This window comes from Dendrobates tinctorius, unplaced genomic scaffold, assembly GCF_039654945.1.
Source record: "Dendrobates tinctorius isolate UK_male_01 unplaced genomic scaffold, ASM3965494v1 ptg000223l, whole genome shotgun sequence".
NCBI classification, from domain to species: Eukaryota; Metazoa; Chordata; class Amphibia; order Anura; family Dendrobatidae; genus Dendrobates; species Dendrobates tinctorius.
The window spans coordinates 6,225,001-6,238,741 of record NW_027361890.1 but is presented as its reverse complement, the minus strand read 5'-3'; the positions used below and the strand labels follow the sequence as shown (position 1 = coordinate 6,238,741).

The 13,741-nt window shown below is 42.4% G+C and overlaps 1 protein-coding gene across 2 annotated transcripts in view; it reads left to right on the top strand.

The window, feature by feature from the left end:
- Window positions 1-13,741, top strand: part of SRC (SRC proto-oncogene, non-receptor tyrosine kinase) — a 60,764-nt gene that overhangs the window by 9,431 nt on the left and 37,592 nt on the right. For both annotated transcript variants that reach the window (XM_073555279.1, XM_073555280.1), the window contains exon 2: window positions 11,098-11,335. In XM_073555279.1, coding sequence (XP_073411380.1) covers window positions 11,098-11,335 — 238 coding nt within the window. The remainder of the gene's footprint in view (window positions 1-11,097; window positions 11,336-13,741) is intronic.

Genomic DNA, 13,741 nt, shown 5'->3' with positions numbered 1-13,741 from the left:
TAGTCTGGTCTCCATCTGGCCTCTGTCCAGCAGTGTCCTTCTTTTCAGAGGTGCACAAAACTGTGGCCGATGGCACTTCTATACAAGCCTAAAAAGATGGTCACCGCCACATCACAGGTCCTACGGCATTCAGTGCATCTTCCTCACTATAGGTAAATTTTTCACAGTGTTATGTCTGAATCACGTATTTCAAAGATTTACATGGAAACACCGGTGTAAGCGCTCAGTGTAGTGTGCAGGATACATGTGAGCCGAGCCTTACTGCGATCTTTAGGAGGCAGAATGAAAAAATCAATAGCAGGTGAAGAATTGGTTTTATTTATTTTTTTACGCCATTGCTAGTGTGGTATAAATGATTAAACAACTTTGTTTGGATTGGTTTGATTGCAGCAATACCAGATTTATATCGGTTTTTCTTTGGCACCTGTCACACACTGAAAGACAGTTTGTTTTATTGCAAAAAAACATGTTTTTTCATTGCCATATTTTGAGAGCTATAATTTTTCCATAATTCTGCTGACTGTCATGTGAGTGCCTGTTTTTTGCAGGATGATTTGACATTCTTATTGGTACCATTTTCGGGCACATTATTTTTTTTTTTTTTTTTTTTTTTTTTTTTTTTTTTATCGCTTTCTATTCCAGTTTTTTGGAGGCAGAATAAGCAAAAACCAGCAATTCAGGAATATATCGGGACTCCTTTTGCATCAATTACTGCATCAATGCGGCGTGGCATGAAGGCGATCAGCCTGTGGCACTGCTGAGCTGTTATAGAAGACCAGGTTGCTTTGATGGCAGCCTTCAGCTCGTCTGCATTGTTGGGTCTGGTGTCTCTCATCTTCCTCTTGACAATACCCCATAGATTGTATGGAGTTAAGGTCAGGCGAGTTTGCTGGCCAATCGAGCACAGTGATACTGTTGTTTTTAAACCCGGTATTGGTACTTTTGGCAGTGTGGACAGGTCCCAAGTCCTGCTGGAGAATGAAATTTCCATCTCCAAAAACCTCCTGGTAGATGGCTGTGCTGACTCTGGTCTTTATAAAATACAGTGGACCTATACCAGCAGATGACATGGCTCCCCAAACCATCACTGATTGTGGAAACTTCACACTAGACCTCAAGCAGCTTGGATTGTGGCCTCTCTACTCTTCCTCAAGACTCTGGGACCTTAATTTCCAAATGAAATGCAAAATGTACTTTCATTTGAAAATGACACCTTGGACCACTGAGCAACAGTCCAGATCTTTTTCTCCTTGGCCCAGGTCAGACGCTTCTGGCATTGCCTATTGGTCATGAGTGGCTTGACACAAGAAATGCAATACTTGTAGCCCATGTCCTGGATATGTCTGTGTGGTGGCTCTTGAAGCAATGACTCCAGCAGCAGTCCACTCCTTTTGAATCTCCACCAAATTTTCGAATGGCCTTTTCTTAACAATCCTTTCAAAGCCGCGGTTATCCCGGCTGCTTGTGCACCTTTTTCTACCACACCTTTTCTTTCCATTCAACTTTCCATTAATATGCTTGGATACAGCACTCTGAACAGTCAGCTTATTTAGCAATGACCTTTTGTGGCTTACCCTCCTTGTGGAGTGTGTCAGTGACTGCCTTCTGGACATTTGTCAAGTCAGCAGTCTTCCCCATGATTGTGGAGCCTACAGAAACAGACTAAGGGACCTTTTTAAACACTTAGGAAGCCTTTGGAGGTGTTTTTTTTTTTTTTTTTTGTTAATTATTCTAATTTACTGTGATGGTGACTTTTGGGTTTTCATCGCTCTGTAATGACTGTAAAATATGAGTTTCACTTCTTGTATTGAACTGAAATTAACTTTTTGATGATATTCTAATTTTGTGAGAAGCTCCTGTATATTATTTTTTTCATGTTTTGGCGCTTTTACATAATAAAAGCTATTAGTCTAAGTGCACAAGTAGCAGAAAATTTCTGCTAAAAAACTTGACTCCCTTCCCAGAAACCGCGCGTTTTTTTTTCTGTGCGTTTTCCGCGCGGTTTTTGCATTTTTTTTTACGCGCGTTTTCAAAATGCATAGAAATAGCCCAAAACGCGAAATTAATGAGCATGCTGTTTTTTCCCGCGATGCGGCTTTTTCGCAGTAAAAAGCGCATCAGTATGCACAAAAAGTGCAAAATGCATAGAAATGAATGGGAAGCTTATTTTTAGCTGTTTTATTGGAAAAACGCTAAAGCGCTGTGTGTGAACACAGCCTTATAGAAAAAAATTTTTTTTTTTTTGTATTGCTATATTCTGAGAGCCATTACTTCTTATTTTTCCTCTGATGGAGCTGTATGGCGGCTTGTTTTTTTTTTTTTTGCAGGACAAGCTGACATTTTCAGAGATACCGTTTTTATTTATATTTGTCTTGTTTGCATTTTATTTCACTTTTTGTTTGGCAGTATGATGAAAAAGCATCTTTTTTTTTTTTTTTTTTTTTTGCTGAGTGTGTGTTTTTTTTTTTTTTTTTGTTTACTGAAAGGGTCTGACAGCGGCATTTAAGGCCTATTGCATGCGTCCTGATATTTTCCTTAGGCCGGGATCACGCATGTGAGGAATAAGGCCGAGTCTCGCATGTTAATACCCAACACTGGCGCCGGCACTCAGATCAGAGCATGCAGCTGCATAGCAATGCATGGAGCCGCACGCTCCGCTCCTGAGTGCCGGCGGCAGTGCCGGATATTAACATGCGAGACTCGGCCGTATTCCTCGCATGCGTGATCCCGGCCTTACAGGAAAAGACAATACCGGAGATATCAATGTCCGTGTGCTTCTAAACGTGTGGCAACTGTGTGCCGCATCAATATCACACGTACCTGCGAATGAGAAGGATTACAGAATGGGACAGTCTGGATTCTATCTGTGTGACATTTGCTCATCCGTGTGAGCGGTGGCCTGAGGCCGTCCGTGAGATCACAGTTCACCATGAGATTTCTCACGGTGAACTGTGATGATTTAACCCCTCCCCCCAATTTTTTTGGCAAACTTGTGATTGTTTTTTTTTTTTTTTTTTTTCTTTTCACCACTAAAATAAATGTACATGTTGGGTATCGCTGTAATCATATCAATGAAGAGAATCAAATTGCATGGTCATTTTTTTTGCAACAAAATGTACACCTTGTAAACAATTCCCAAAAAAGTCAGAATTGTGTTTTTTATTTATTTTTTTTCACAATTTCACTACCTTTTTTTTAATTTTTTTTCCTTCTTGTTTTTGAGTACAATGTGTGGTAAAATGAATGGTTTCATTCAAAATTCACAAGCCCCTAAGACTGTGCTCTGAGCATGGTCTAAGGAGCTTCCTGTAGCCCCTAGATGTCGTTGTCCGACCTCGGGTCGCCATGGCAACAATTGGGGGCTTGCGATGACGTCGCGGAGGCGCCAATTGGAGCGGAGAAGGAGCCAGGTGCAATGTTTTATCGGATAGCATTCGGCCCAATGTTATTCTATGGCGCAGACGTAATCAGCGATCGACATGAGAAAATAACCGCAGCTTGCTGCGTGTGCATCCGATAATCGGATCGCACTTGCCCATACAAGTCTATGGGTGCGTGTGAAACATCGGACTACACTAAGATGTCATCCCAGTGCAGTCTAACATCTGTGGATGCAGACAATGGAAAAGATGGAGAAATTACATTCTCCTTCTCTGCCCCTGTGCTGTGATGCCCTCATGGGAGAAATTTGGAGCACAGTGCAGTGACACTCGGCGCAAACTCTGACCAAGTGTGATCTGAGTGTCATTAGCGTAATTGGCCTGAGTCACTCGCATGAGAGACTATACGCCAGTGTGAGCAAGCCCTGAAACTGACATGCTGACCAAACTCTGACACTGATTAAAAGCAATGATGACACTCGGACCATAAAAGAATAATCCCTGACATCTGAATAAGCTCTTGCACTTCAGCTTCCATCTCACAGGCAGCCCTTTAACACCTCTAGGGTGAATTGGAAGTCAGATCTTTTCATCTAACATCATGGTGACCTCACAAATGCTAAGAAGTTCACACTGAAATTTCCCAAAGTCTTGCGGAAAATCTAACCAGAAGAAGAATGGAGGCTGTTATTCCTGCAAATGAGGCTGAACTTAAAGGGGTTAGCCACTACTTTAACCCTTTCTTAAATGCTGTAGTCACCCCAAGTAAAATAAAACCCTTAGGGTGTGTGCACACGCTGCGGATCCGCAGCGGTTTACCACCTGCTCCATGGCAGGTGGAAAACCGCAGGCTAAACCACACAAAAACTGCAGATAAACCGCGGGTCTTTTGGCCTGCGGATTTACCTGTGGTTTTTCTCAAATCCGCTCGGAAAATTCCGCAGAGCAATCCGCAGCGTGTGCACATAGCCTAATACTCGCCCACATTGACCTCAGACTAAGCTTGTTCATGAGATGTGAGCATAACCTAACACAGTAGTAGCTGCTGATTGGCTCCAGCGCTCATGATATTACTGTCAGTGGTCACTAATGGGCTGCTACGATCATGCCTCCACTGGATGTCCAAGTTTTGTCGTCTGATTGCTGGCTGTAGGGAGGGAGTAGGTGCTGCTGGATCCTAGGTGATACAGCTTACTGGCTGCATAGCACAGTGACCCACAAAGGTCTTTTATGACCTTGAGGGGCACAATATGTGAAATAAATGAAAAATAAAATAAAAAGCAAGAAACTATAAATGCTTCTGCTGATCTAAATCAGTTACTATCCCTGCCTGTACTGATGAAATACATTTTAGTGGTCAAAAAGTGAAAAACACCCATAGAGCTCCCTTTATTTTTCCACCAATACCGCCTTATATCGTTAAAAAATGAAACTGACATTAAAAATTAGGTCCTACGTATTCCAAAAAAAAGTTTTGAATATTTGAGTGAGACGTTTTACATCTTCTTAAACTATGAGTAACATCCATGTCCCGTCTGGTTGCTTTCATGTCACTTTGGTCCAAATTGGAACTTTCATAGCCGGCCGTTACGGTTACAAAATGTTCGGTGGACACCCAGAATGTATACGGGCTTAGGCTAGATTTATACGTCCCTTTAACGGCTGGTATTATTGGTCCGGCCACAGGTCTCTTGACCTGATCCCCATATTCATTTGTAAGGGCTGTTACCTTGAGTCTGGAGAGTTGTGGGCTTGTGAATTGCAGACTGGTGACCCTAACCTTTATTGGGCAGTGTGTCGTTTTGGCATATTTATGGCAGGTTTGTATATGAGTCAAAGTCTGTGTTCTCTTCCTCTTTCCCGTAGACTTTGTGTGTGTGTGTGTGTGTGTGTGTGTGTGTGTGTGTGTGTGTGTGTGTGTGTGTGTGTGTGGTTTGCGGTTGCAGAAATGAAGCCAATTTTTTTCTTTTCCATACAACAATTTTCATGTTGTATAATATTGTGAAAATCTGATTTATGGCAGCCACAATGAACAATTCCAAAGGTTGCCTTCCACCAACTAATTTTTAGTAGTGATTGTCAAATTGACCAAGCTTACACAAGTTTGTAAATTTCCGGGCCCATCTCCCAGACTTGCGGATGTGGCGGCAGTCTGTGCACTGTAAGGTGTACGCATACTGTCAGCCATTTGGCATACTTCTGACCATCAGGCTTGTGTCCACACGCTGCAATTTTTTCCTCACTCCTCGTAGACTTTTATCAGACATTTATCGGTGTGCTGAACATATAGATAGTTATCGCTCCATGCCTTATACTTGATATACGGTAGTTTTTCTCGGCTTATGGAGTGTGGTGATCAGAAGGAAGCGGCATGGAAACTTAATGACCATGTGCTGATGAGGATCGTTTTAGGAAATTTACTCAACTATAGAGTCAGGTGATTTCTACTTCCTTGTATCATTATCTTAAAGCAGAATTCTTAAAGCTGTACGTAATAAAAAAATTCATTCTAAGGGTATGTGTACATGATGTCTTTTAGACACCGGCGTAGCAGTTGAGTTTTTGAAGCTGAAGAGTCTGCAGAACACTGGTGGTGTTTTCCTGAAATGTGTTTTTTACAGCTGTGTATATGAATTAGGCATCGAAAGGGCCTCGAGTAGATCAGCCACTTCATAGCTTTCGACGCCTGAAGCTGTTAAAAGGTCATAAAGAGGGAATGTGTGCAGCAAGTCGTTTTGACATTGCAGTGCATATGTTCTTTATAACATTTTTCAAACTTTTTTTGTGGCTTGCAATAATGTGCACACACCCTAGTGATGAAACTCTGCCCATGTGTGGCGGCCATATGATTACGTTTCATAACTGTATGGCCATTGGCTGATGCAGATGAGCAGCGTTTCAGCCTCTAGGCCTCCTCACACTGGCAATAATTTGCTAACAAACATACAAACGCTCATTCTTGATCACTGGTCCATGTAAACATGCTTCCGATCAGTTGACATACAAGCAAAATGATTGTGAGTGATCTTTTTAATGATCTGTCACCAAATAGTTTATTTTGATTTCTGTCAAAGGGCCTTAAACAAGCCCCCATCAACATGTAGATAGCACTTATAGCCCTGCATTATTGGCAGAAATCTGTCTATATAAATGACTGTTGTATCGCTTGTATGCACGGGTAGGACCCCGTTTAACTTCTTCTTAGCCAGGTAGGAGTCTGTAATCGAAAGGAGTGATTTATAAAAAAAAAAAGCAAAAAAACACTGCTCAATAAGTAGCAGCTACTCCCCTCTGGTTCTGTCTCCAAGTGTTAATTGTGGGACTGACGGAGGGAAACAGTCATTCTGATGCAGAACAACACGTGTTGCGTTCTATTCTAGTAGGGGCTCTGCTATGTATCCTCACTGCTGCCCTCTGGTAGGGACAAAATGTCCAAAGCACCACCGCTCTTCATAGTTCAGCCTCATAATTCCCAGTCTGGCAAATGCAGTAGTTTTTAAGAGTTCACTCATGATGCATGAGGAGCTCATGTTAGGATTAATTTCAGCCTTATGCATGTGACGGAAAAGGATTGTGTATTGACATGCCCACACCTCGGCGTGACAAAGACTAGTGTCACTGGGTGAGGATGAATCACTGTGCTGCCTTCAGAAGGATTCCTTATATTGCTGTGGAAATGCACTAGAGGTCCTGTGTAGTCCTGATGTACAGTGAGGCTTTCTATAGACCAATCCATCTGCAGGGAGTTTGTATGTTATCCCCGTGTTTGCGAGAGGTTTCCTGCAACAATCCAAAGGACATTCTGTTGGGAAAATAGATTGTGAGCCCCAGTGGGAACAGCGATGATGTCTGTGAAGCGCTGTGGAATATAATGGTGGTATATATGCAAAGCATAATAAATAGTATGGCAGATAAGAGATGAGAATCTAAGGATAGGGGATAATTTACTGACTCCTAGAACCCACAGTGATTCTGAGACTGCAGAGCTTTGTCTGAATGGAGCAGTGGTTGAGCATACACACCTCAATCCTTTCACTGTGTTTGGGACAAGATGCCCATGCTCCTCGCTTCCTTCACTGCCATTGGGTCAAGATCCTCACACACCTCACTATATTCACTGTCTATGGGACAAGATGCTCACACACCTAGCTTCATTCATGGTCTATGGGACAAGATGTACAGTGGGTACGGAAAGTATTCAGGTCCCTTTTTAAATTTTTCACTTTGTTTCAATGCAGCCATTTGGTAAATTCAAAAAAAGTTAATTTTTTTTCTCATTAATGTACTCTCTGCACCCCATCTTGACTGAAAAAAACAGAAATGTAGAAATTTTTGTAAATTTATTAAAGAAAAACTGAAATATCACATGGTCATAAGTATTCAGACCCTTTGCTCAGACACTCATATTTAAGTCACATGCTGTCCATTTCCTTGTGATCCTCCTTGAGATGGTTCTACTCCTTCATTGGAGTCCAGCTGTGTCCAATTAAACTGATAGGACTTGGTTTGTAAAGGCACAAAATGTCTATATAAGACCTCACAGTGCATGTCACACCAAATGATGATCATGAGGTCAAAGGAACTGGCCAAAGAGCTCAGACAGAATTGCGGCAAGGCACAGATCTAGCCAAGGTTACAAAAGAATTTCTGCAGTATTCAAGGATTCATAGAGCACAGTGGCCTCCATAATCCTTAAATAGAAGAAATTTGGGACCACCAGAAGTCTTCCTAGACCTGGCCGTCCAGCCACACTGAGCAATCGTGGGAGAAGAGTCTTGGTGAGAGAGGTAAAGAAGAACCCCAAGATCACTGAGGCTGAGCTCCACAGATGCAGTAGGGAGATGGGAGAAAGTTCCACAAGGTCAACTATCACTGCAGCCTTCCACCAGTCGGGCCTTTATGACAGAGTGGCCCGACAAAAGCCTCTCCTCAGTGCAAAACATATGAAAGCCACATAGTTTGCTAAAAAACACATGAAGACTCCCAGGCTGAGAAATATGATTCTCTGGTCTGATGAGGAGAAGATGGACCTTTTTGGTGATAATTCTAAGTGGTATATATAGAGAAAACCAGGCACTGCTAATCACCTGGCCAATACAATCCCAATGGTGCAACATGGTGGTGGCAGCATCATGCTATGGAGGTGTTTTTCAGCAGTAGGGACAGGATGACTGGTTGCAATTGAAGGAAACATGAATGCGGCCAAGTACAGAGATATCCTGGATGAAAACCTCTTCCAGAGTGCCCTGGACCTCAGACTTGGCAGAAGGTTCACCTTCCCACAAGACAATGACCCTAAACACACAGCTAAAATAACAAAGGAGTGGCTTCAAAACAACTCTGTGACCATTCTTGACTGGCCCAGCCAGAGCCCTGACCTAAACCCAATTGAGCATCTCTGGAGAGACCTGAAAATGACTGTCCACCAACGTTCACCATCCAACCTGACGGAATTGGAGAGGATCTGCAAGGCAGAATGGCAGAGGATCCCCAAATCCAGGTGTGAAAAACTTAATGCATCATTCCCAAGAAGACTCATGGCTGTACTAGCTCAAAAGGGTGATTCTACTCAATACTGAGCAAAGGGTCTGAATACTTACGGCCATGTGATATTTCAGTTTTTCTTTTATAATTTGCAAAAATTTCTACATTTTGGGTTTTTTTTGGTTTTTTTTCAGTCAAGATGGGGTGCAGAGTGTAAATTAATGAGAAATAAATGAACTTTTTTTTGAACTTACCAAATGGCTGCAATGAAACAGTGAAAAATTTAAAGGGCCTGAATGCTTTCCATACCCACTGTATACATATTGTATATAGGACATGATGCCAGAGATAGATTAGCATGGATTGGAGAAAATATACAATTTTAAAATGAAAATAAAACATATTCTGAAACTTCACAATTGAGCATAACTGAGTTTTTTCAGGTTCCTAATAAAGCAAAATTAACGCACAGCGGTTGGGTATATGTTAGGCTGACATAGCATCCACTTTTTGACCTGTTTAGCACGAGTTACCAGAAAAAGAAAAAATAGTGGACAATCCCTTATAAGAAAAACAAGGTCATGAGCAGCTGCAGTATCCTGAGAGACTGTTAAGGAATCCCCATAAATCAATGTTTGACTTGTTGACCACTAGCTATGGCTTCCTTCAGACATTTGTACGTGTTTTTCACAGAATTCGTAACCATTATAGTCCCATGAAGCTATTCACATGTTCCCCTCCGAGCCATGTCAGGTTTTGTTCTCCGCCCCGAACCACTTTCACACATTTAAAAAAGAATACAACCGGACTGCATACCCTATGTTATATTCTTGATCAAATATTGATAAAAAAAAATTGATTCAAATTGTCATCTTTTCAGCTTTCAAAACAAGCAGACATCTGAACGAGTAGAGACTGGGACATGTTTAAGAGTAATATAAGAGTGACTATTGCCAAATGCTCTTTGGAAATCCCTAGTGCAGTAGGGAACGCACTGACCGATGCTTTCCTGCCGGCTCCCGTAACAGAGGTGTTATTTCCCCATGTTTCAGCATTAAAGCTGCAGTGTGCTAATTCTGGAACTGTGCTGTCTGCTTCCTCGCTGCAGTTATCACATGTGCCAGGCTTTCCGACTGCTGCCAAATTTAGCAATGTGGCTGGTATACTAGTGGTGTATTGGAAGGCGTCCATACCGGTATGGATGGAGGTTAGGATTGAAAACAGTTTTTCTCCAGTTTGGCAGTAACACCCATTCCATGATGACGGAATTATGTATATGACTGTACAGCACCCCACAGCGTCTCCTGGAGTCACGGAGGCAGCAACGAGACCGTACCTGTTTGGAATGTTATTCATGTTTGTGTCATTCCTTAGACCCATATACCGTAGCCTGTACGAATGTGATATCTCCCGCTTGCATATATTAGATATTTTATAGATAATTTTTATTTTTGTAATCGTCAACTTCCCCATTTCTGTGGTTAGTAACCGCAGAATAGTCTGTGACTGTGATCTAACCAGCCAGTAAAAAGAAGATGGGCGTCCACGGCACTGCTGGGGCTTGTAGTGTTATTGGTCATCACTGGTGCAGATGGATGATGGCTTGGTTGGTCAGGAACGACGAGCTGGTACAGTTGTCACATTAGATTTGCTTCAGTGTGTCTCCACAGGGAAAGGAACTGATGTGAATTAATAAATCAATTCTTTAATTCTGTATAGTGGATTTCTTTATGTCCTCTGTGTTGTTACCCTTGATCTCTCCCAAACGTCTTCTCCTTTCACGCTTGCCGTTACTTCTTGCGTTTGCAATCAATCAATAACTCACTGTTCATCGCCATTCTGCTTGCTAATCACGTTCATTTTACCACCTGTTGTTCCTTCATTCCTCCTCTCACCCTTCTCCTTCCCATGCCAACCTCCCCCTTTTTCTTTCTCTTTCTTCCTCTGGTTTTGCCGTCACAGCACATTCCAAGACTTTCAATTACCTCTCCCCCACATCCACATTTCTGTTTTATGAGTGGTGGGAGTGAGAGGATCACAACATGTTCACCAGATAGGTCATGACCTCATTTAGGTGTACCAGAGACACCCAACTACATTAATTGTATTTCAGTCAAGAAAATTAACCTCCTGTCTCCTGGGCTGGCAGATCTCCTCTGCCTGCATTTGACGCGTTATTGGGTATTTTGTAGTACCTTGTCATAATACTTACATCTCTTTGTTCATGTAACAGATGGGCGGTACAAAAAGTAAACCACGAGAAGGTGGGCCACGGAGCCGCAGTCTGGATATTGCCGAAGGATCGCATACACCTTTCCCCTCTCTCTCAGCTTCGCAGACTCCCAGCAAGAGCCTTGACTCGCATCGTCCTTCTAACCAACCTTTTGGGGGCAACTGTGATCTTACACCATTTGGAGGGGTCAACTTTTCAGACACCATCACTTCACCCCAAAGAACTGGCCCATTATCAGGTGCGTACATGGGGTTAATCATGAAATGATGACAAGGCATGGACTACAATATCTGGAGGTCCTTCAGTATGTGATAACGGGTGTATTGATATTCCGGACTATTGGGTAATATTCTATGGTTTCCTCCTATATTGGGAATAAAAGGGTTCTCTGGTTTGGTTGCTCCTACATGATGGTACCCTTCACAATAAATCAATGACTGTGTCGTCTTACTGTGATGTCGAGTGAACAGTTTGATCTATAGAGACACTTGATCATAAGGACTGACCTGGGGCACTAAGCTGATCAGCTGGTTGTTCATCAGCGGTCTTTTGATAGCCTGATTACACATGCTCACCAAGCTTCATATGCACACTGAGCCATATGTAATGGGCTGTGATTGTTCTTGGCACCTCTAGACCTGCTTACGTAGGATAACGTACTGCTGAGAATTATGATCTTTTGTGCAGCACAAAGATTATTTCACCAGATGAATGAGCATTTTGCTTATTGATTGGGTGTTCGGCTGTCTAGAACGTTCATTCATGATAATCTGGCAGAGTAAATACACCTTAATGAGGACCTGTCATCATTTGCCCAGTTTGTGCTATTATTTTAGTCTCTCTGTTAAAGGGGTTGTCTACTACTAGGACAACTCCCTCTTTATCAAAATGTTTGATCCCTATAAAATAAGAGTATTCCCTTCCTGTGCCGGTGCTGTTCCCTCGGTGTCAGCACTCGCTCTCCCTGCGGCTCTTGTTCGGTGTTAACATGTGACGCTGGCAACCAATCATTGCTGATGTCCCTGTCCCGCCTTTGGACAAATCAATCATGAAGAGGAAGTCTGGGCTGCAGCTGATCACTGGCTTACTCTTCATGTTTGATTTGTCCAATGGCAGGGAAAATGACGCCGGGTCACGTTCAGCAGTCACTGTGACAGTCACGTGTCACAACACTGCACAAAAGCGACTGCGGGATTGGCGCCGGCATAGGAGGGGAGTATAGGCTTCATTATTTTATTGGGGCCAAGCGGTATGACAAGAAGTTGTCCAAGTAGTGGACAACTTCTTTAAGTATTTTTAACGAGACTATAGACTGCAAACCTCTGAAATTTTAAAGAGGTTAATTGGTTTCCAAAATGTAAAGCTTAATAGAAATGAGCAAATCCTTCTTGAATTTTACAAAGAGCCACATTTTTGGACAATATGGTTTTCTTGTAATTTGCGTTATGTGAATTCAGCAAAATGGAGACTGCGTCCACAATTTTGCTTAACAGTGGGAGCTGGCAAAAAGGTTAAGAAGAAAAACAAACTACAACAAAAAAAAAAACATACTCTCCTCACAGGTCACCTCTCTGTATGCTGGTGATCCATGCCTCTGTCGCATTGCATATCCACCCCAGCGTTTCCTCTAGGCCGGGGCTTCCGACTGCGAGGAGTTCTCTGCCATGCATCGGGGCCTACTTGTGGCAGGAAGCCATGATCCAGAGAGAACACTGAGCTGTAGGTGAGAGAAGCGACGGAGGAGCTGCCAGAGAGGTTAGTATAATTTTTGTTGTTTTTATATTGTTTTTTATTGTGCACAGAGATTTGGAGAGATTCCTGAGAATAACGCACATTACATTCGTGGAGAATAACTTCTCTGCTGATTGCATTGCCTAGTAAAAAAAAAAAAAACGTGTGAACAAGTGAATTTGAATCTTGTCTTATCTGACTCCTCTCCACTTAATAGTACAAAGCGTTATTGCGATGCGTTTATCGCATCCGTTACTATGCGGCACTAACGCTATGTAACAGATGCGTTAACGCACCCATTGCCCGCCATTATAGTAGTGCATCCTAACCCATGTCAAATTGGGCATGCATTAGCGATGTTCCGTTACTTTGTGACGCACCCTTGAACGCGGTGTACCGCGTTTTCGGGTGCGTTATGTCTAATGCACAGCGAACGGACGCGTTCCCTGTGCATAGACCTGTATTGCTAACGCATGGTAATGAAATGTTACCATTCGTTAGGGCACATGTGTTAGCACTATCGGCAAAAAGATGCCATAAAGGACATCAGTGTTAGCGCATCGGTTTAACGGATCCGTTAAACGGATGCCACTATCGCAATGGGAACCTAGCCTTATTGGATTGTCCCCTACAGGATATTCCCTTTTTAACAACTCAGAAGTATGCAGGTTTTAATTCATGATGGAAAGTGGAGCTGAAAAGAAGCTGTTGTCCTGTAGTGGAAAACCCCTTTAATACAGTTCATGAAAGGGAATTTGTCTGAAGGATCAACCCTTCCTAAGACATCTATATGTACTTGAAGGTCATAGGAAGATGAATATAATGATACCTTGATATCTGTAATCTGATGTCTTATTCCAGAGATATCCATGTTTTTCTTATATGTAAATGAGCTGTTCAGGATTATGGGCCG